The 20,224-nt window shown below is 46.1% G+C and overlaps 1 protein-coding gene across 3 annotated transcripts in view; it reads right to left on the bottom strand.

Moving 5' to 3' along the window:
* Positions 1–20,224, bottom strand: part of frem1a (Fras1 related extracellular matrix 1a) — a 429,561-nt gene that overhangs the window by 269,512 nt on the left and 139,825 nt on the right. For all 3 annotated transcript variants that reach the window (XM_078570514.1, XM_078570515.1, XM_078570516.1), the window contains exons 10-11: positions 5,416–5,558; positions 2,699–2,895 (exon numbers count right to left, since the gene is read on the bottom strand). In XM_078570514.1, the coding sequence (XP_078426640.1) occupies positions 2,699–2,895; positions 5,416–5,558 (340 nt within the window). The remainder of the gene's footprint in view (positions 1–2,698; positions 2,896–5,415; positions 5,559–20,224) is intronic.

Raw genomic sequence — 20,224 nt, 5'->3', positions numbered from 1 at the left:
CAAAAAGCATCCCAGAAATAATTGTGAATCAGGAGCTGAAAGGAAGGGAGAAACTTAAAACAATTTCAACCATCAGGGAAAGGGTACCGAGAAAATTACTGGAACTAAAAGTTGACAGGTCCCCAGGTCCTGATGGACTTCATCCTAGGGTCTTAAAAGATGTGGCTTCTGAGATGGATTAATATATCTAGCTTCCATCTTAATACACAGAGCCCTGTCCTTTACAGACAGAAAGAACATGTACACACATTGCATCTTTTTCAACAAAAGGAAATAGGCAACAGCCATGCTCTGGTTTATTTGCCAGGGCAATGCCTTGATCAGAATCAACTGGCCTGGTTTGAATTTTTAAAAAAGCTTGGCAGTTAACTGTCAGTAATCAGTTAATTGGTGCATTCTCCATGGCAATGCCTGTACTAATCAGTCCACTTGCCAACCAATTAACACTCTCTTCTCATGCAGTATAAATTGCTGTTCCCTTTACAATTGATATTCTTGTGAATTGTCCTGATGAGTGCAACATGCAAAGCTTTGACAATTTGTCTTTTTTTCAGCAATACTCAAGCTCTGTACTATTATTTGAACCACTACCATCTTCCTTTGTGCTAGGTATGACTCCAACCAGTGGAGAGTTTTCCCCGATTCCCACTGACTTCAGTTTTACTAGGGCTCCTTGATGCCACATTTGGTCAAATGCTGCCTTGATGTGAAAAGCAGTCACTCTCACTTCACCTCTTGAGTTCAGCTCTTGTGCCCATGTTTGAAACATGACTGTAATGAGGTCAGTAGCTGAGTAGCCCTGGCAGAACCCAGCCTGAGCATTAACAATCAAGTTATTGCTCTGTAAGTGCCACTTGATAGCACTGTCGACGACACTTTCCACCACTTTGCTGATGGTCGAGCTGATGATGGAGCGGTAACTGGCCAGGTTGGATTTGACCTGCTTTTTGTGTGCAAGACACACCGGGGCTTTTTCCACGTTACTAAGTAGATGCCAGTATTGTGGGTGTACTGGAACAGTTTGGCTAGGTGCACAGCTAGTTCTGGAGCACAGGTCTATTGCCTAATGTTGTCAGATTCCATAGCCTTTGTAATATCCAGTGCGCTCAGCCAATTCTTGATATCACGTGGAGTGAATCAAATTGGTTGAAAACTGTCATCTGTGATACTGGGGACCTCAGGAGGAGGCCGAGATTGATCATCCACTCGGCATTTCTGGCTCAAGCTGGTTGCAAAGGTGTTTTGCCCCTTGTCATTAAGCAATGAATACTCTCATGGACATATGTATCTATTTTTTTTATTCTTTTATAGGATTTGTTAAAATCCTGTCTGTTGTTCCCAGTACCTAGGTCCATGCCAGGTGGCAGGTCCGGTTTCATTCCTTTTCAACTTTTCTGTAATAGTTTGGTACAACTTACTTGGCCAGACCAAGTAAATATGACAAGTTGCTTTCCTTAAAGAGCAGTAGTGAACTGGATGAGTTTTTTAAAGACAATCAGTGATAGTTTCATAGTCACTGTTACTGAGACAAGCTTTAATCAAATTTAACTTCCACCAGCTGCCATTATGAGATTTTAACCTGAGTGTTCAGAGAATTAGCATGGGCTTCTAGATTACTAGTCCAGCAACATTACCACTACTCCACCTTCTCCCCACTACATCAGGTAGATTGGTGAGGACATTTCTCCCTCGCGTTAATCCCCTCACCACCTGCCACAGGCCCAGTCTGCTAGATATGCCCTTCAGGGCTTGGCCAGCTCAGCCAGTCATCATGCTATCGAGCTACTTTTGGTGACGGATATTGAAGTCCATTGCTGAACATAAGGGGCAGGATCTTTAGGTCGGCTAGCGGGGGGTGGAGCCCACTCGCCAACACATAAAATGACGCAGGATGACGTCGGGCGGAACTCCCAACGTCACCCTGCGTCATTTCAATTTTCAGGTCGGCAGGGGCACAGCCAAATCAGCTGTGCACCTGCCGACCTGTCAACGGCCTATTGAGGACCTCATTAATGGACCTGCCCATCCAATCTTAGGGTTGGAGGGCATGCCGGGAGCTCTGGCAGGCTTCAAAAAAAGTATGAAACCTCATCCACAGGCAGGATGAGGTTTCATGAGGGTTTTTAAAAATGTAATAAATGTTTGATTTAAAGTGACGGACGTGTCTCATGTGACAGTGTCACATGAAGGGACATGTCAGGGAAATTATGTTTTTGAACTTATATCATTTTTAAATTTGGAGCCAATCTCCCTGAGGCAGCACTTTGCCTCAGGACGATGAGTGCGCTCTTTCACGCACATGCATGAAACAGCGCACTCCCGGCTGAGGGAATCCGCCCCCTCCGCCCACACAGGGAGCGCATAGCGCTTCCTGGCAGATGTCACGCTGGGGCGGGCCTTAATTGGCCCGCCCACGTAAAATGGTGGCATGCCCCCGATCGGAGGGACCTGTGGCAGCTCCTGCACTTCTTCCCCGACGGGGGGAAAAATCTTCCCAATAGCTTTGCAAACATGTCTTTTTTCATTTAAATTTACACTATTACCACACATTGTGGCTGGACCATTTCTTCCTGGATACATTACTCAATCATTAAACCAAAAATAACTGCAAGGTATTTTGCTTTGTATGATAACATCAACATTTATGATAGTCTAACACACTTGTAATGTTCAAAGAGTCCGGTCCACATAAACTTACCCAAGTATTGAAGTAAAGAATGGCGGAGTTGTTATTGTATATATGATTTCTCTATCTGGTGACTCTGCATCTGTGAAGTGCAACTGGTTCTTTGTCAGATAAGCTATCTCAGTCTCCTTGACAATAAGATGGCGCACAACTCCTGGTGCTTCTTTGGGAAGCTGATCATCCACTGGTGTAATTTGAACAATTACAACCTGCAATTAAATTAACTTTGTGAGAAAAGACTGGCAGAATTTTATAGTATCAAAGAATAAAATGGCACAGATAACATGTCAATCTATGCACACAATAAATTTAAATATGCAACATAAAGCTTTTTAAACACTGCAAATGTTTACAGTTTTAATATTGCTGTGACTTTGGAGGGCCAGTTTTCTAAATATACGCCATTCACAATTGCATGTAGGGAACATCCTCCCCAACAGTAGTCTCAGGAAGTCACAGGTATTATGCCTGCAATTTCCCAATACATTTGGCCAGCAGATGGGACTGATTATAGAACAACTTATATTGATATAATGCCTTCATTGTAATAAAACATTATATGGTGCTTCACAGAAGTGTTATAAAGCAAAATTACACACTGAGCCACATCGGTGATATTGTCATAGAGTCATGATGCCATAGAAGGAGGCCATTTGGCCCATCATATCCAAGCCACATCTGTAGAGCAATCAAATCAGTCCCATTCCCCTGTAGCAGTGCAAGTTTATTTTATTTAAGTGCCTATCAAATTTCCTTTTGAAATCATTCATTATCTCTATTTTTACCACCCTCATCAGCAGTGAGTTCTAGGTCATTACCATTGACGGTGTAAAAATCCTGTCCTCACATCCCCCCTGCATCTCTTGCCCAAAACCTTATATCTGTGTCCCCTCATCTTTGTACCATCAGCTAATGGGAATACTTCTTTTTTCACCTAATCTAAACCATAACCCTATCAAATCTCACTCAACCTCCTTTGCTGCAAGGAGAACAATGCGACATAGCCTTGTCGCAAAATTCTCTCATCCCTGGAACCATTCTGGTAAATCACTCTGCACCATCTCAGGCACCCTCACATCCTTGCCAAAGTGTAGTGACCAGAACTGGGTGCAATAATCTGGTTGTGGCCTAACCAGGGTTTTATATAGGTTCAACATAACTTTCTGCTTCTGTACTCAATACTTCTTTTTACAAAGCCCAAGATCCCGTATGTTTTGCTACCTGTTTTCTAAATATGTCCTGTTACCCTCAAATATCGATGCACATGAACCTCCAGGTCCCTCTCTCCCTGTACACTGTTTAGAATTGTGCCATTTAATCTTTATTGCCTCTCCTATTCCTTCTACCAAAATGCATCACCTCACACTTAAGCTTAATTAAATCCCATCTGCCACTTGTCTGCCCATTCTTCTAGCCTCTGTATGTCCTCTTGCAGTCGAATGTTATCACCCTTGTTGTCAGCAACACCTCAAAGTTTGGAATCATCAGCAAATTTTGAAATTTACTTTGTATTCCAATATCCAAGTCAATTATACATTAAGTAGTGGTCCTAGCGCTCACCCTTGGGGAACACCATGTCTACTATCCTCCTGTCTGAAAATAACCATTTACCACAATTCAATGTTGACATTTTTTTCTCCAAAGCTGACACTGACACGCCTATTCCATGAGCCTCAAATTTGTTAACCAGCCTGTTATGTGGCACAGTACTTTGTCAAAGGCTTTCTCAAAATCCATATAGACAACATTGCTTGTTCTCTTTTCATCAGCTTCTTTGGTACCTCATCAAAAGATTCAATTACATTAGTCAAGTATGATCTACCTTTTACAAATCCATGCTGACTCTCCTTAATTAACTCAAACCTCTCCAGTGCCTGTTGATTTTTATCCCCCAATTATTGTTTCTAAAGCCTTTTTTTGTAACTCATTCACAGGATGTGGGTGTTGCTGGTTAGGCCAGCATTTATTGCCCATCTCTAATTGCCCTTGAGAAACTGGGCAGCTTGCTAGGCCATTTCAGAGCCAATCACATTGCTGTGGATCTGAAGTCACATGTAGGTCTTCCTTCCCCAAGGGACATTAGTAAACCAGGTGGGTTTTTACGACAATCAACAAGGCTTTTAATGGGTACTATTAGACTTTTAATTTCATATTTTTATTGGATTCAAATTCCAACATCTGCCATGGTGGGATTTGAACCCAGGCTCCCAGATCATTACCCTGGGTCTCTGGATTATTAATCCAGTGACAATATCCAGTAACACAATGCCACCACCAATGGAACCAGGTGAGTGGGGTCCCAACCAGCTGCACAACAACAGAGGTGTGTAAGAGGTGGATTGTGAGATCAATCATGTCAAAGTAGCATCTACTCAGTAAGTCAATTGTGTGGCTATTGGATGAAATAGGAGTCTAATCACATTTTCAAAAATGGGGAGAGGAATAAACCAGATAAATACAGGTCAGTCAGTGGTGGAGAAACATTAAACATAATAATCCAGGACAAAATTGTCATTTGAATATACATGGGTTAACCAATGATAGCCAGCACATATTGGATAAAGGGAAGTCATATTTGATTAATTCAACTGCGATGAAGTAACAGAAAGGGGTGATAAGGGTAGTGTGGTTGATCTGAAACAATCCTCAGTTTTTCCAGTCTTTTTTTCATCACAACAACATAATATGGCTGTCCTGAAGGATTCATGTTGTTTGACACAGACAAGTACCTGAGGCTCAGAGAAGTTTGGTGGGTCATGGCTATCGGACAGGATAAACTCAAAGGAATCTTCAAATACTTCACCTCCCAAGTGACGGTAATAGATCATAGCATTGAAGAGATCTCTTTGTAAGAACCTAGTGATGGGATAACCTGTCAACAGCAAACAGATAAAGAATGTTAATAGACAGTGACTGAAATACCATAAATAATGGATGCCACAGTTCCAAGTGGCCTCGTTGACAAACATATCATTCAATATCAGTAATTTATACAGACCACAAATATCCCAGTCCAGGTTTAATTCGGGACTTATGTTTTGCTCACAGCAAAAGGCTGGGTTAGCAGATTTCAGCCAGGACAGTAGCTTTGTGCACTGTATTTGGCCTCAGGTAGGCCTCACTCTCATGAACACGATCCATGTATTTCCCATTGGAAAATTTGTATGTGTCAATACTGGTTGAGGCTTAGTTGAGACAGTCTCACAGCCAAAGAGCTGCCATTGCTCGTCAAGGATCACAAAAGAGGAAAGTCCATTTAAAAACCTCCCCCTCCAAAAAGAGTATCAATGAGCCTTCTATTGCCAATGCTCCACGGTACACCACCACTTTTCTCCTGGTGGTCCTTATGGTCTATGGTGCTCATAACAAAATGCTATTGCCACACACTGCCTCCACTTCATTTATTTCCTGCAATAAGGTGTTGAGGCAACCAGTGGCATTGATTGCTGGACAAGGGGGAGAAAATCCCAGTGAGGATGGAAATGCAACTTTAGATCGCCCCTTGAATATAATAAATAGGAGCAAGGAGTAGGACGTTTGGTCTTTCAAGCCTATTCCACCATTCAACAAGATCATGGATGATACTCTATCTCAACTCTGCCTCCACCACTACTATCCCCATCATATCCCTTAATTCCCTTAGTACCCAAAAAAATCCATCAACTTCTATTCAATGACTTTGCATCCACAGTTCTCTGGGGTAAATAATTCAAAAGATCCACAATCCCTTGAGTGAAGAAATTTCACCTCATTTCAGTCCTAAATGGCTGACCACTTATTCTAAGACTGGGACCACATGCTCTATATAATTCCCCAGCCAGGGGAAACATTTTCTCAGCATCTAACTTGCCAAGCATCTTAAGAATTTTATTTTTTCATTATATCACCTCTTATATTTCTAAACTCCAGGCCTAGTCTACTCAACTTCTCCCCATGGGACAATCCCTTTATCCAAAGAACCCATTTAATAAACATTTATCGCACTCCTTCTCAATTAAGTATGGCCCTCCTTATCTAAGGAGACCAAAGCTGCACACAGTACTCCAGATGTGGCCCCACCAATGTCCTGTATAATTTTAGTCAGACTTCTTTACTCTTATACTCCAATTCCTCTGTAACAAAAACTAATATACCATTTGCTTTTCTAATAGCTTGCTGTACCTGCAAGTAACTTTCTATAATTTATGTACAAGAACATCCAGAGCCGACTGAACTCAAGCATTTCCCAGTCTCTCGCCAATCAAAAATATTCTGTTTTTTTTAATTTTTCCAGCCAAAGTGGATACTTTCATGCTTTATCACATTGTAATCCATTTGCCATATTCTTGCCCACTTACTCAACCTGTCTAAATCCCTGCTTCTTTGTGTCCTCCTCACTGCTTATTTTCCTACCTATCGTCAATCTCTTCATCCAAGTCATTAATATAAATTATAAATAGCTAAGACCCAAGATCCTTGAGGTACACCATTAGTTACAGCCTACCAACCCAAAAATACCCCTTTCATTCCTATTTTATGCTTTCTGTCCATGATCAATCCATGCTAATATTCTATCCCTAATCCCATGAGTCCTAATTTTGTGTAATAACCTCCATGCGTAGCACTTTATTGAATGTTTTATGAAAATCCAAATACACTGGTTCCTCCTTATTCAGCTTGCCTTTTTCACCCTCAAAAGAACTCTGACACAATTCCCTTTTCATAAATGCTTGTTGACACTGTTTAATTATACTATGATTTTTCAAGTGCCCTGTTCTCACAATCCTAATAATAGATTTTAGCATTTTGCCTACTACTAATATTAGGTTAACTAGTCTATAATTCCCTGCTTACTCTCTCCCTTTCTTAAATAGCGGGGTTGTGTTTTGTTACCTTACAATCCTTGGGAACCACTCTAAAATCTAAGGAATTTTGGACGGTCAAAACCAATGCATCCGTTTTTTCAGTAGCTACCTGTTTTAAAGTCTTAGAATGCAGATCGTCAGTACATGGGATTTGCTGCCATTTGTCCCATTAATTTCTTCTACGCTACTTCTTTACTTATACTGACTTCTTCACTATTCTCTCTAGACCTCATTATTTTTGGAATGTTTTTTGTTTCTTCTACTGTGAAGACAGATGATAAGAATTTGTTTAGTTTGTTTAGGATCTAGGAAGAGTAGATTGGCATAAGTTGTTTTCTGGCAAGGATGTGTTCAGTAAGTGGAAGGCATTCAAAGGCAAAATTTTGAGAGTGCAGAGTTTGCATATTCCTGTCAGGATTAAAGGCAAAGTTAACAGGCATAGGGAACCTTGGTTTTCAAGGGATATTGGCAATCTGGTTAAGAAGGAGAGGTGTATAGCAGGTATAGGCAACAAGAAGCAAATGAGGTACTTGTAGAGTATAGAAAATGTAAGAAAATACTAAAAAAGGAAATCAGGAAGGCAAAAAGAAGACATGAGGTTGCTTTGGCAGATAATGTGAAGGTAAACCCGAAGGGTTTCTACAAGTATATTAAGAGTAAAAGGATAGCAAGGAACACAATTGGTCCCCTTGAAGATCAGAGTGGCCATCTATGTGTGGAGCCTCACGAAATGAGGGAGATCTTAAACAGTTTTTTTGCATCAGTATTTACTCAGGAAACTGGCATAGTGTATAAGGAAGGAAGGGAAACAAGCAGTAGTTTCATGGAACATATAGAGATTAAAGAGGAGGAGGTGCTTGCTGCCTTACAGCGAATAAAGGTAGATAAATCCCCCGGGCCTGACGTGATATTCCTTCGGACCTTGAGGGAGACTAGTGTAGAAATTGCAGGGGCCCTGGCAGAAATATTTAAAATGTCCTTAGCCACGGGTGAGGTGCCGGAGGATTGGAGGGTAGCTCATGTTGTTCCGTTGTTTAAAAAAGGCTCCAAAAGTAAACCAGGTAATTACAGGCCAGTGAGCCTGATGTCAGTAGTAGGTAAATTATTGGAAGGTGTTCTGAAAGATCAGATATATAATTATTTGGACAGCCAAGGGCTGATTAAGGATAGTCAGCATGGCTTTGTGCGTGGTAGGTCGTTTTTAACGAACCTTGTTAAGTTTTTCGAGGAGGTTACCAAGAAAGTAGATGAAGGAAAGGCTGTGGATGTTGTCTACATGGACTTTAGTAAGGCCTTTGACAAGGTCCCACATGGGAGGTTAGTTCAGAAGGTTCAGACACTTGGTATCCATGGAGAGGTTGTAAACTGGATTCGAAATTGGCTGTGTGGGAGAAGACAGAGACTGGTAGTGGATGATTGCTTCTCAGACTGGAGGTTTGTGACTAGTGGTGTGCCTCACGGATCTGTGCTGGGACCATTGTTGTTTGTTGTCTATATCAATGATTTGGATGATAATGTGGTGAATTGGATCAGTAAGTTTGCTGATGACACTAAGATTGGAGGCGTTGTGGATAGCAAGGAAGGCTTTCAAAGCTTGCAGAGAGATCTGGACCAACTGGAAAAATGGGCCAGAAAATGGCAGATGGAATTTAATGCAGAAAAGTGTGAGGTGTTACATTTTGGAAGGTCAAACCAAGGTAGGACATACACAGTAAATGGTAGGGCACTGAGGAGTGCAGAGGAACAAAGGGATCTGGGAGTTCAGATACATAATTCCCTGAAAGTGGTGTCACAGGTAGACAAGGTTGTAAAGAAAGCTTTTGGCATACTGGCCTTCATAAATCAAAATATTGAGTATAGAAGTTGGGATGTTATGGTGAGGTTGTATAAGACATTGGTGAGGCCAACTTTGGAGTATTGTGTGCAGTTCTGGTCGCCTAACTACAGGAAGGATATTAGTAAGATTGAGAGAGTGCAGAGAAGATTTACTAGGATGTTGCCGGGTCTTAAGGAGTTGAGTTACAGGGAAAGATTAAACAGGTTAGGACTTTATTCTTTGGAGCATAGAAGAATGAGGGGAGATTTGATAGAAGTTTACAAAATTGTGAGGGGTATAGACAGAGTAAATGCGAGTAGGCTCTTTCCACTTAGATTAGGAGAAATAAACACGAGAGGACATGGCTTTAGGGTGAAAGGGGAAAGGTTTAGGGGGAACATTAGGGGGAACTTCTTCACTCAGAGAGTGGTGAGAGTGTGGAACGAGCTACCATCTGACGTGGTAAATGCGGGCTCACTCTTAAGTTTTAAGAATAAATTAGATAGATACATGGATGGGAGAGGTCTGGAGGGTTATGGACTAGGTGCAGGTCAATGGGACTAGCGGAATAATATTTCGGCACAGACTAGAAGGGCCGAATGGCCTGTTTTCTGTGCTGTAGCGTTCTATGGTCACTGCCAATTCCTCATTTCCAATTATAATTTCACCTGAAGGAGAGTCATATTAACATTAACTCTGTTTTTCTCACCACAGATGCTGCCAGGCTGGCTGAGTTTTTTCAGCGTTTTCTGTTTTATTTATAATTTCACCTGTCTCTGCATCCAATGGGCCCACGGTTTACTTTCATTAATCTCTTCCTATTTAAAAATATCTAGGAACATTTACAATCTGTTTTTATGTCTCTTGCTAGTCTACTCACATATTCTCTTTTCTCTTTCCTTGTCAATTTCTTGGTCCTCCTTTGCTGAATTCTAAAATCCTCCCAATACTCTGGCTTACAACTATAAGCCTCTTTCTTTGATCAAATACTAACTTTATTAGACACATTTGGACCATATTTTCTGTGGGGTTTTGTACCTTAAAGGAATTTATATTTGTTTCTTGTCTACTGTCATATCTTTTCATGCAATTTTCCAATCTTCCTTATCTGTCCCTCATACCAACGTAGTTTGCTTTGTTTTGATTTAAGATCCTAGTTCGAACTAAATTACTTTTAAACTCGATATAAAATTCAACCATGTCTGAGTTCGAGGAGAGGGCAGCCCAGCTGGCAGCGGTGGAGCGGGACTGGGTCTTTGGAGATGGGGAGACAGGATTTGGGCCTCCAACCTGTAAGGATCCATGCATGTAATAGAAACCTCAGGTCCAAAGATGCCTCCATATTGGAGGTAGCTCATGCTGTCACTCGTTCTGTCTTCTCTCACTTGCAGGTGCCACAGGGAAGAGGGAAAGGCCCGAGCAAGAAGACCTATCCAGCTTAGCACAAGTCCAAGCCCTGAGAGGAGTGAAGACATAACACAAGAGGCATGTATAATTGTATAGCTGTCACAGCAGACACCTGCACCCTCCACCAGCCCAGAGACACAGACCTCAGTCGGTATTAGCTCTAGAGTAGGAAGGGTCTCACACTCTGGTAGTCACTGCACAGACATGTGTTGACAGCAGGAGGAGGCAGGGTCAGCCGAACTCACCGGCACTTGGAGAAGTGCTGGGGAAGAGGCAGCTGTGAGGTCTAAGTCCGTTGATGGGCCTCTGGAATCGGAACTGATGGCGGAGAGTCAGCAAGAGCCGGGGCAGAGGTATTGGAGGCCCTCAACAGGGTGGTGAGTTGGAGGAGTCAGTCTGCCAGCTGGTTGATGAAGTGGTGCCAACCTGTATGTGCATCAAGGTCTCCTTGGGAAGGTTGGCGGACTTCACAGAGAACCTAGTCCAGCAGATTCTGCTGGAGATGTGCGCACACCTGTGCTCCATCACGGTGGCCATGAGGGAGCTTCTGCAGTGGTGATGCGAGAGGGGAATGGGGCACCTCGACCTCTCTCCCAGTGCCCTTCCCTTCAAGGAGTCACCCAAAGGGAGGAAGAGTGGCAGCTGGACTTCCCTGGCAACTGGCCCACAGCAGGTCAGCCAAAGTAAGCCAGGGCCCTCGGGGCCTTGGCTCTCCAGAGGACGGCCGTCAAGGCCATCTAAGGCAACAGGGTAAGCCAGTCAGCAGGCTGCCGCCACTCCTGCTGTGGATGCCAGGGAGCACTTAGAAGTAGCAGGGAAAGGAAAATATTAAAAACAAAACTGGCTGCACGGGTGAACAATTGAATATCACAATCAGAAAACATTAGCAAATATAATCACTTTCACTTTAATAATGTCTAGTGTCTTGTTTCATCTGCAGTGCTTAACTTAGCGTTCCCCCAACCATCCCCTTTATCTTCCTGCGGGCACCCCAGCCCCAAGAATGAGGAATCTGCAGGGCAGCAAGCCATATGCAAACAAACACTCTCCTGCGCATGCTGAACCTTTATCCTTCAAACTGTTATGTGCCCCAGGGCCCAGCATTGCAAATACTACACGCTGGTTTTTCCCTTTCAATTGCCCAGTTGAGCTAACCTGCATCTCCACCCAACCCTGATGACCCAACTCCCATGCAGCATCTTGAGATCTTCACCACAAGGCTTTACATCGATGCTTGCAGTGCAGCAGTGGTGGTACTAACATGTTTTTCTAGGCTCCAACACCTTCTCCCCTCCCCCAGTCCCCACACCCTATCCCCTATAACCCTAGATCACCCCAGTATTGCTTCTGACCTCCCACCGTTACCCTTCAACCCTCTCCCATCACCTTCGGCAATGTCCAGGTAAACATTGAAGTCCCCTTCCTCCCCAAGAATCGCATCACATTGACTTGCCCGCCCTCATTCTGCCCACCTCCTGAGCCCTTCTGCATTTCCATGTCCCCACCAACAACGTCCCTTCATGTGACATCGTCGCACCGTCACCCTCCCATCCTACCACCTCCCCCTGTCCCCTGTAACCCTCACCATTCCCTCCTAGCATGGCTACCCTCAGATTAAACTCCAGGAGTTGAGCATCGACTCCATCGATCCCTACCTGTGAACTTATTCGCACTTCAACACCCCCCATGCACCTTAACAGCTGCTGAAGACCACCATAACTGCGCCCCGCAACCTCCCACGGCCACAACCCACCAAGGCCGTTCCACCCCCCTGCCCCATTTCATCTAATACCTTGAAACCTCAGTACTTTCTTCCCCCAGCATCCCCAGCCACCTCTAGCCTGAACCCCCACACCACCTCTTCATTGTTCACCCACTCTTCTTTCAAACCACCCCCCCCAATGGACCCTCGCCGCCCTATAGTATCTCCTGCAGCCTTCCGCCTGCAGCTGGAGGATCCAATCCCCAGGTGAAATCTCTGGATGAAGGTCTGGTCCTCTGCAAAGTCCCTGGATGAAGGTCCGAACCTGTGGCAAAGTCCCTGGATGATGGTCCGATCATTTGGCGAGGTCCCTGGTTGAAGCTCCGATCATTTGGCAAGGTCCCTGGATGAAGGTCCGATCATTTGGCGAGGTCCCTGGATGAAGGTCCGATCATTTGATGAGGTCCCTAGATAAAGGACCAAACCTGTGGCGAAGTTGCTACGCCGAGAACTCTCACATTCAGGAAGATGCTTCACGGAGAAGATTCTTGCACCCAGTTCTACATGTGATGCTCCAGGGTCTGGTCGCTGGAGGCCTCAATCTTCTCTTCTAATCTCCTCAAGCTGCCCAAGGCCATCTTAAGGTAAGTCCCGACTTTTACACACCACGTTGGTCCAGACAGGTTCTAGACTGGCATGATTTCCCTTTGGCATTCGATCAGGCTTAGGTCGGGGAGATTCCGGTTGCGCCTTCGTTTGAATCCCATTAACGGGATGCAAATTGGTTTCATGCCAGCCTCTAGAGGGAATTGCAACCCGCCATGGCGGCCAGTCGCGGAAGATCCCACCATCATTTCACACTGGCGCAAAATCATTTATGAACTTCCTGCCGAATTCTCCACACCCGAACCCCACGCCTGTCATTTAACCCGGCAATGGGGGCATGGGAGAATTCTGCTTTATGAGCGGAATTTTCCGAGGCTGCTGGTGGCAGGTGTGATAGGCGCAGAAAATATGGCGTGAGCTGCTTCCCGACAGTGTGAAAGCAGGTCGCGGTCGTCCACTCAGCGGACTGCGTTTCCGGCATCGGTAAGCGGAGAGCTAATGGTATTACACCAGCATATAATTAAAAGGCCATCCCGCCAGCCTCTTGGAACCCCGCCGTAGCGTCCGTCCACATGGGCGGGAAAGCACACCGACGTGTTTCACTCAGGCAATGTGCACTCGGCAGCCTTCACTTTGGGGGAATTGAGGTGAGTGAGCAGCAATGTTCTCCACAGCTCACCCATTGTTTACAGGCCTCAGGGCTGCTGGGGGGCAGGGGGAAACTGATGACTGGTCCCGGAGGCCACTGCTGAGAAGGGTGGGGGGCTGGTGTCTGGGGGCAAGTGCTGGCCAACCTCGTAGCCGACTGCTGCTGAGGGTAGGGAGGTGTCTGGGGGCAGATGCTGGCCAGCCTCAGAAGCGATCGTTGTTGGTGGTGAAGGGGGTCAAGTGCTGCCCTAGAGCAACATCCCTCGCGCAGGCACTCAAGGTGTGGGTCAGGATAAACAAGGGATGTGGCCATGCATTAGGGACATCTCTATAAACTGACCATGCCTCTGCAACTGAGACATATCAGGCGCAGCCACAGTGATATGATTGGGGTTGGGACTCCTAGCCCGTCCACCCATGCAAGCAACATGATGGCACCAAAGGGCCACCAAGCCCCCCGCCCCCCGCCACCCCCCCGCCTGATGACCTAGCTGTATGCTTGATGGCCCACAGAGACTGTAGAAGGCGGAGGAGAGAGCAACTGAGGCGCTTGGCTGTGCAAAGGCAGGAGCAGCAACCTCATGAAGGAGGGACAGCGGAGGCTTCCACACACGCTGCCCAGGACTGACAGGGATCCATGGCTGGTCGGCACCTAGCGACACCCATATAGACGCCGCCTACCGTTCCTGCAGATGACTGAGAACCAGTGTCGCCGATGACTGTGTATGTCTAGGGACCTGGTGGCTCACATCTGCCACTTACTGCAGGACTTGACGCCAAGGAGGGCATCCACTGCCTGTGGCTGTGAAAGTGACCGCGGCGCTCAATTTCTATGCCAGTGGCTCCTTTCAGAGCTCCAAGGGGGACCTCTGTGGGATTTCACAATCCGCCACCCACAAATGCATCCATGAGGTCACGGATGCCATCTTCTCCATGGCACACAACTTTGTGCATTTCGCCTGGGACCGGGACAGCCAGGATGCAAGGGCCATTGGATTTGCCCTGATCTCAGGATTCCCACAGGTGCAGGGTGTGATTGACTGCACTCATGTGGCGCTCAGGTCTCCATTGCTACACTTGGTGGACTTCATCAACCACAAGGGCTTCTGCTCACTCAGCGTGTAGCTGGTATGCGACGACCAGAAACGCATCCTGCAAGTGTGCGCACGATTTCCAGCGAGTGTGCACGACGCTTACATCGTGAGTTGCTCGCAGATCCCTGCAGTCTTCCAGGGTCCACAGAGGCTTCAGGGTTGGCTCCTTCGGGACAAGGGCTACCCGCAGAGTCTGTGGCTGATGACACCTGTGCGGGAGCCTCAGACTGCAACAGAGTGAAGCTATAATGAGGCACATGCGAGCTGCAGCTTGGTGGAGCTGACCATCGGGATGCTGAAGATGCGGTTGCCTGAGCCGTTGCCTGAGCCGGTCTGGTGGAGCCCCGCAATACAGTCCGCAGAGGGCATCATGCATTGTCGTCGTCTGCTGCGCCCTTTACAACCTGGCACTCCAACAGGGAGCTGAACTGGCTGAGGAGGAGATGGAGGAGCTGGAGGTCTCCTCGGATGAGGAGGACACCAATGGAGATGAGGGTGAGGGGGTCCTCGGTGGTGGCGATGACGGAGATGAGGCTCTCGCACTGGCTAGACGAGGCAGGCACACTCGGGAGGCCCTCATAGCTGCTAGATTTGTGAAGGATGATGACAACATGCAGTGAGGTGACCCCATAGATCTTCACATTGCAGTTGTGAACATTTGGCTTTAGTTTGGCTTATGCCAGCACGCATAACCTCTGTGAGAATGCTCCTGTCATGGAGATGCAGTGGAGGCCCTAATAGCCGCTCGATCAGAGGAGAATGATGACAACATGCAGTGAGGACACTCCTTAGATCTTCACATAGCCTCTGAGAATGTCTGACCCCGTCTGGTCGAGGACAGCTCACTTGCGCTCCATGATCAGGGCCATCTCAAAGACACGGCCATGAAACTTTAAACGCATCTGATGCTGTGTCTGCCTTCAGCACCTCAGCCCTTTAGGAGGTGCACAGCATCACTGGTCACAGATGCTGGAATGATGGGGGCCTGACACACCTTAAAGGCGCTGAGAGCACACAGCAATAATGAGAGAACTCTGTGGCACCTGCCCACTACATTTTGGTAGCAATGACCAGCACTGCCGAGGTGCAGGCATCAGTGATGTTTCCAGGCAGTGCGAGGCTGGACCATCACTGTGGTATGAAGGCCGCACAGAGCACAGAGAAGAGGTCTTTTATCTTGTGCAGAAAGGTATCACATCTAAGTGACAAGAACACTGCCCATTAGAACAAGGAGCCACAGGCAGGGTGACATTCTAAGGAGATTATTGACAATAGTGAACAGTATGTACAAGTGATCAAAACCCGTGCCCAAGCTGTGCAACTACTTTTACTTAACTTTCCTAACCTTGCCGCTATGTCTTGGTGCTCCCCAGACCTCCACAGCAGAGGTGGAGGCAGCCTGCTGACTGTGATGCCTTGTCTGTGATGACTTTGGTGGGTCTCCTCTGGAGAGCCGAGACTTGGAGGGCCCTGGCCTGCCTTCGAGGTCCTGCTGTGTGGCAATGGCACCCTCCTTGGACTGTGAAGCTGGAGCTGCGGAGGTCACAGGAAGAGGGGACTCGGATAGGCCAGTCACTCCCAGGGTCACCTGGGTGGATGGCCCCAGAGTGTGCACCTGCTGATCCTCCTCCCTATGGGTGTCCGAAGGCCCCTGGCTGACTCTGTGAGCGGAAGGGGTAGCTGGGGTGAGATCAAGCTGCCCAGCACCCCTCTTGCGTACACATTGTTGGAGGCCAACTATGGCATCAGTGATGGAGATAAGCCCACGCAGCAATGCAGGAGTGACATCCTGGACCAAGGTCTCCATGGTGGCCGCCATGCTGCCAGTGTTAACCTTGATATGTTGCAATGCCAGTGCTATCACCTCAGCCTGAAGATGGATGAACTTCTCCATCATGCCTTGCAATCCGAGGAGTGCAGAGGACATCCCTTCCTGATGTTTCCGAGCTTGCCTTTGCAGCTCCAGCAACTGTGACATGACCGAGTCCAGAGGCTCGTCATCTACTCAGACTCAGCAACGTTCTGGCCTCCAGCAGTCCTCTGAGTGCCAGGGACCTGGGAAATCCCTGTCTCCGCGTGTTGTGGATCAGAAAGTGTGATGTGTTCACCAGATTGTGATCTCGAGACTACTTTAAAGCTAGGTCCCACTGAGGTGTGTTCCTCTGCGCTGGTGGAGGGTGTGGGTGAGCGCTGTGATGTGACTTCAGGGAGGGTGCCTCCAGATTCCTCTTCAGAGGTTTCATCTGGGCTTGATTGGAGGGCCTGGGTCACGGACTCTGTCGGCTGTTTGGCAGATGTGCCTGTGAAAGCAAAGGGAGATAATTAGTGCATGGCAGTGGCCTGTGAAAGAGGACACATCACTCAAGGCATGGTTGTCTGATGGATGTTGCACTGCTGGATCCTCCCTTGGTAGAGCAGCGTCGACCTCACCGTCAACACAAGACTGATCCCGGTCATTGCCGGCCAGCTGGATAGCTCTGTTTTCAAATTCTGTTAAAACTGTGATCTCAGTCATCCCTCGACCTGCCTGCGACCTTTCCCTCCTGTTGTGAGTCAGTTTGTCCTGCATGGATATAGCTGGAGAGAGCGTATCAGGATGCCTGCCAGGCCAGATGATAAGTACGCCTGGCCTGTGTGGGTGGTGAGTGGTCCCATGGACGGGATAAGGACAATGCAGCTGTGTGTCAAAGAGTAAATGGTGATGTCCCTTGCACTGACAGTGAGTGAGGGCTCTGGGGATTTGTGATTAGTTTGTGAGTGTGAGAGTTCAGAGTGATGATAAGAGCAACTTACCCTGGAGGAACAGAGGAGAAGAGGAGATCATCATTCTTTTTGCGGCACTGGGTGGCTGTCCTCCTCTGCAGGGCGTTTGCACCGACCACTGCCGCCACCACCTCCCAAGCCGGGTTGGTGACTTTGCTACCCATCCTGCGGCTAGAGCGGGGGTAGAGCACATCCCGGATGGCCTCCATGGCATTCAGCAGTCACTCGAGGAACCCATCGTTGAAGCGAAGGGCTGCAATATTTTTTCCTTTGTCTCCCGGGCAGCGGTGGCAAGCTGGTGGTGGTGAGCGCGTTGCTGGCGGCTGCCTTTTAAAGATGGTGGCTGGCTGATGTAAAGTGGGGTGATGGTGAGCGGGTGAATGAGAGCCTGCCCGCCTTGGAAACAGCGTGTTTCGCGGGTGTGAATAAATAATGAGGCGAGCTCAGGACGCTACAGCATGAAAACCCGCCATTTTCATCAGCTGGTAGGACTCCATTTTACCTGCCTGCTACCACACTTAGTGCAAATCTGGGAAAATTCCATCTATGTCTCTGTAATGGCTATTAGATCAAATTCATCAATTTTTGTGTCATAATTTGATCTAATTTGTTGCAAAAGTTTCACACATTTAAATACACTGCCTTTAGCTTTGACTTTGTTGAAAGTTTTCCTGATGTCACCTTAGCCGTTGATATCCTATTACCTACACTATAAGAGCGGATAATGCAGTCCTGTGTACGTAACACAAAGACACATGTAGGACCCAAGTAAAGCAATATTTGTTTCATGTATGAAATAAAAAATATTGTGCTTTCACCAAGTTATAATTATCTCATTTGGAAGTTCTGTAATGGTCATCACACTTCAATTTATCTCCTTAGTTGAATCGGATCTTTAGAAAATCTAATAAATTGTTTAACCTTGTGTATTAATTTTAGCTTTTAAGACCGTAAGACGTAGGAGCAGAAGTAGGCCATTCGGCCCATCAAGTCTGCTCAGCCATTCAATGAGATCACGGCTGATCTGATAATCCTCAACTCCACTTTCCTGCCTTTTCCCCATAAGCCTTGATTCCCTTCCTGATTAAAAATCTGTCTATCTCAGCCTTGAATATATTTAACGACCCAGCCTCTACAGCCCTCTGCGGTAAAGAATTCCACAGATTGACTACCCTCTGAGAGAAGAAATTCCTCCTCATCTCTGTTTTAAATGGGCACCCCCTTACTCAGATTATCCCCTCCGGTCCTAGACTCTCCCACAAGGGGAAACAACCTCTCAGCCTCTACCCTGTCAAGCCCCCTAAGAATCTTGTGTTTCATTAAGGTCACCTCTCATTCTTCTAAACTCCAATGAATACAGGCCCAACCTATTCAACCTCTCCTCATAAGAAAATCCCTCCATACCCGAGATCAACCTAGTGAACCTTCTCTGGACTGCCTCCAATGTCATCTTTTCTTAGATAAGGGACCAAAGCTGTTCACAGTATTCTAGGTGTGGTCTAACTCGTGCCTTGTATAGTTTTAGCAAGACTTGCCTATTTTTTATACACCATTCCCTTTGAAATAAAGGCCAACATTCCATTTGCTTTACCTACCTGCAGAACTTGTATGCTAACTTTTTGGGATTTATGCATGAGGACCCCCAAATCCCTCTATGCTGCATCTTTCTTCAGTATTTCCCCATTTAAATAATATTCACTCCTTTATTCTTTCTACAAAAGTGCATAACCTCACATTTTCCCACATTATATTCCATCTGCCACGTTTTTGCCCACTCACTTAACCTGTCGATATTCCTCTGTAGACGTTTTGTGTTATCCTCACCACTTGCCTTCCCACCTAATTTTGTGTCACCTGCAAACTTGGCGATCGTACATTCATTTCCCTCATCCAAGTCATTAATATATATTGTAAATGATTGGGGCCACAGCACTGATCCCTGTGGCACTCCACCAGTTACAGGTTGCCATCCTGAAAATGCTCCCCGTATCCCAATTCTCTGTCGTCTATTAGCTAGCCAGTCCTCTATCCATGCTAATATACAATCCCTAACAGCATGGGCTCTTATCTTATTAAGTAGCCTTATGTGTGGTACCTTATCGAACACCTTTTGGAAATCCAAATATATTACATCTAGTGGTTCCCCTTTATCTATCCTGCTTGCTGCCTCCTGAAAGAATTCTAATAAATTTGACAGGCATGGTTTCCCCTTCATGAAGCCATGCTGATGCTGCTTGATTATATTGTTAAATGCTCTGCTATTATTACATCCTTTATAATTGACTCCAACATTTTCCCAATGACAGATGTTAAGCTAATTGGCCTATAGTTACCTGTTTTTTGTCTCCTTTTTGAATAAGGCTGTTACATTGGCAGTTTTCCAATCCTCTGGGACTTTTCCAGATTCTAACGATTCTTGGAAGTTCACTACCAGTGCATCCACTACCTCTGCAGCTATTTCCTTTAATATCCTAGGATGCAACCCATATGGTCCTGTGACTTATCAGCCTTTAGCCCCATTAGTTTCCTAGTACTTTTTCTCTAGTGCTAGTTATTGTATTTATTTCCTCCCCCCCTTTTGCCCCTTGATTATTTACTATTTTTGGTATGCTATTCGTGTCTTCCACCATGAAGAGTGATGCAAAGTATTTATTCAAC

Source organism: Cetorhinus maximus, chromosome 2, assembly GCF_964194155.1.
Source record: "Cetorhinus maximus chromosome 2, sCetMax3.hap1.1, whole genome shotgun sequence".
NCBI lineage: Eukaryota > Metazoa > Chordata > Chondrichthyes > Lamniformes > Cetorhinidae > Cetorhinus > Cetorhinus maximus.
Note: the sequence above shows the minus strand (reverse complement) of the source record. Positions and strands in the feature narration are given on the sequence as shown.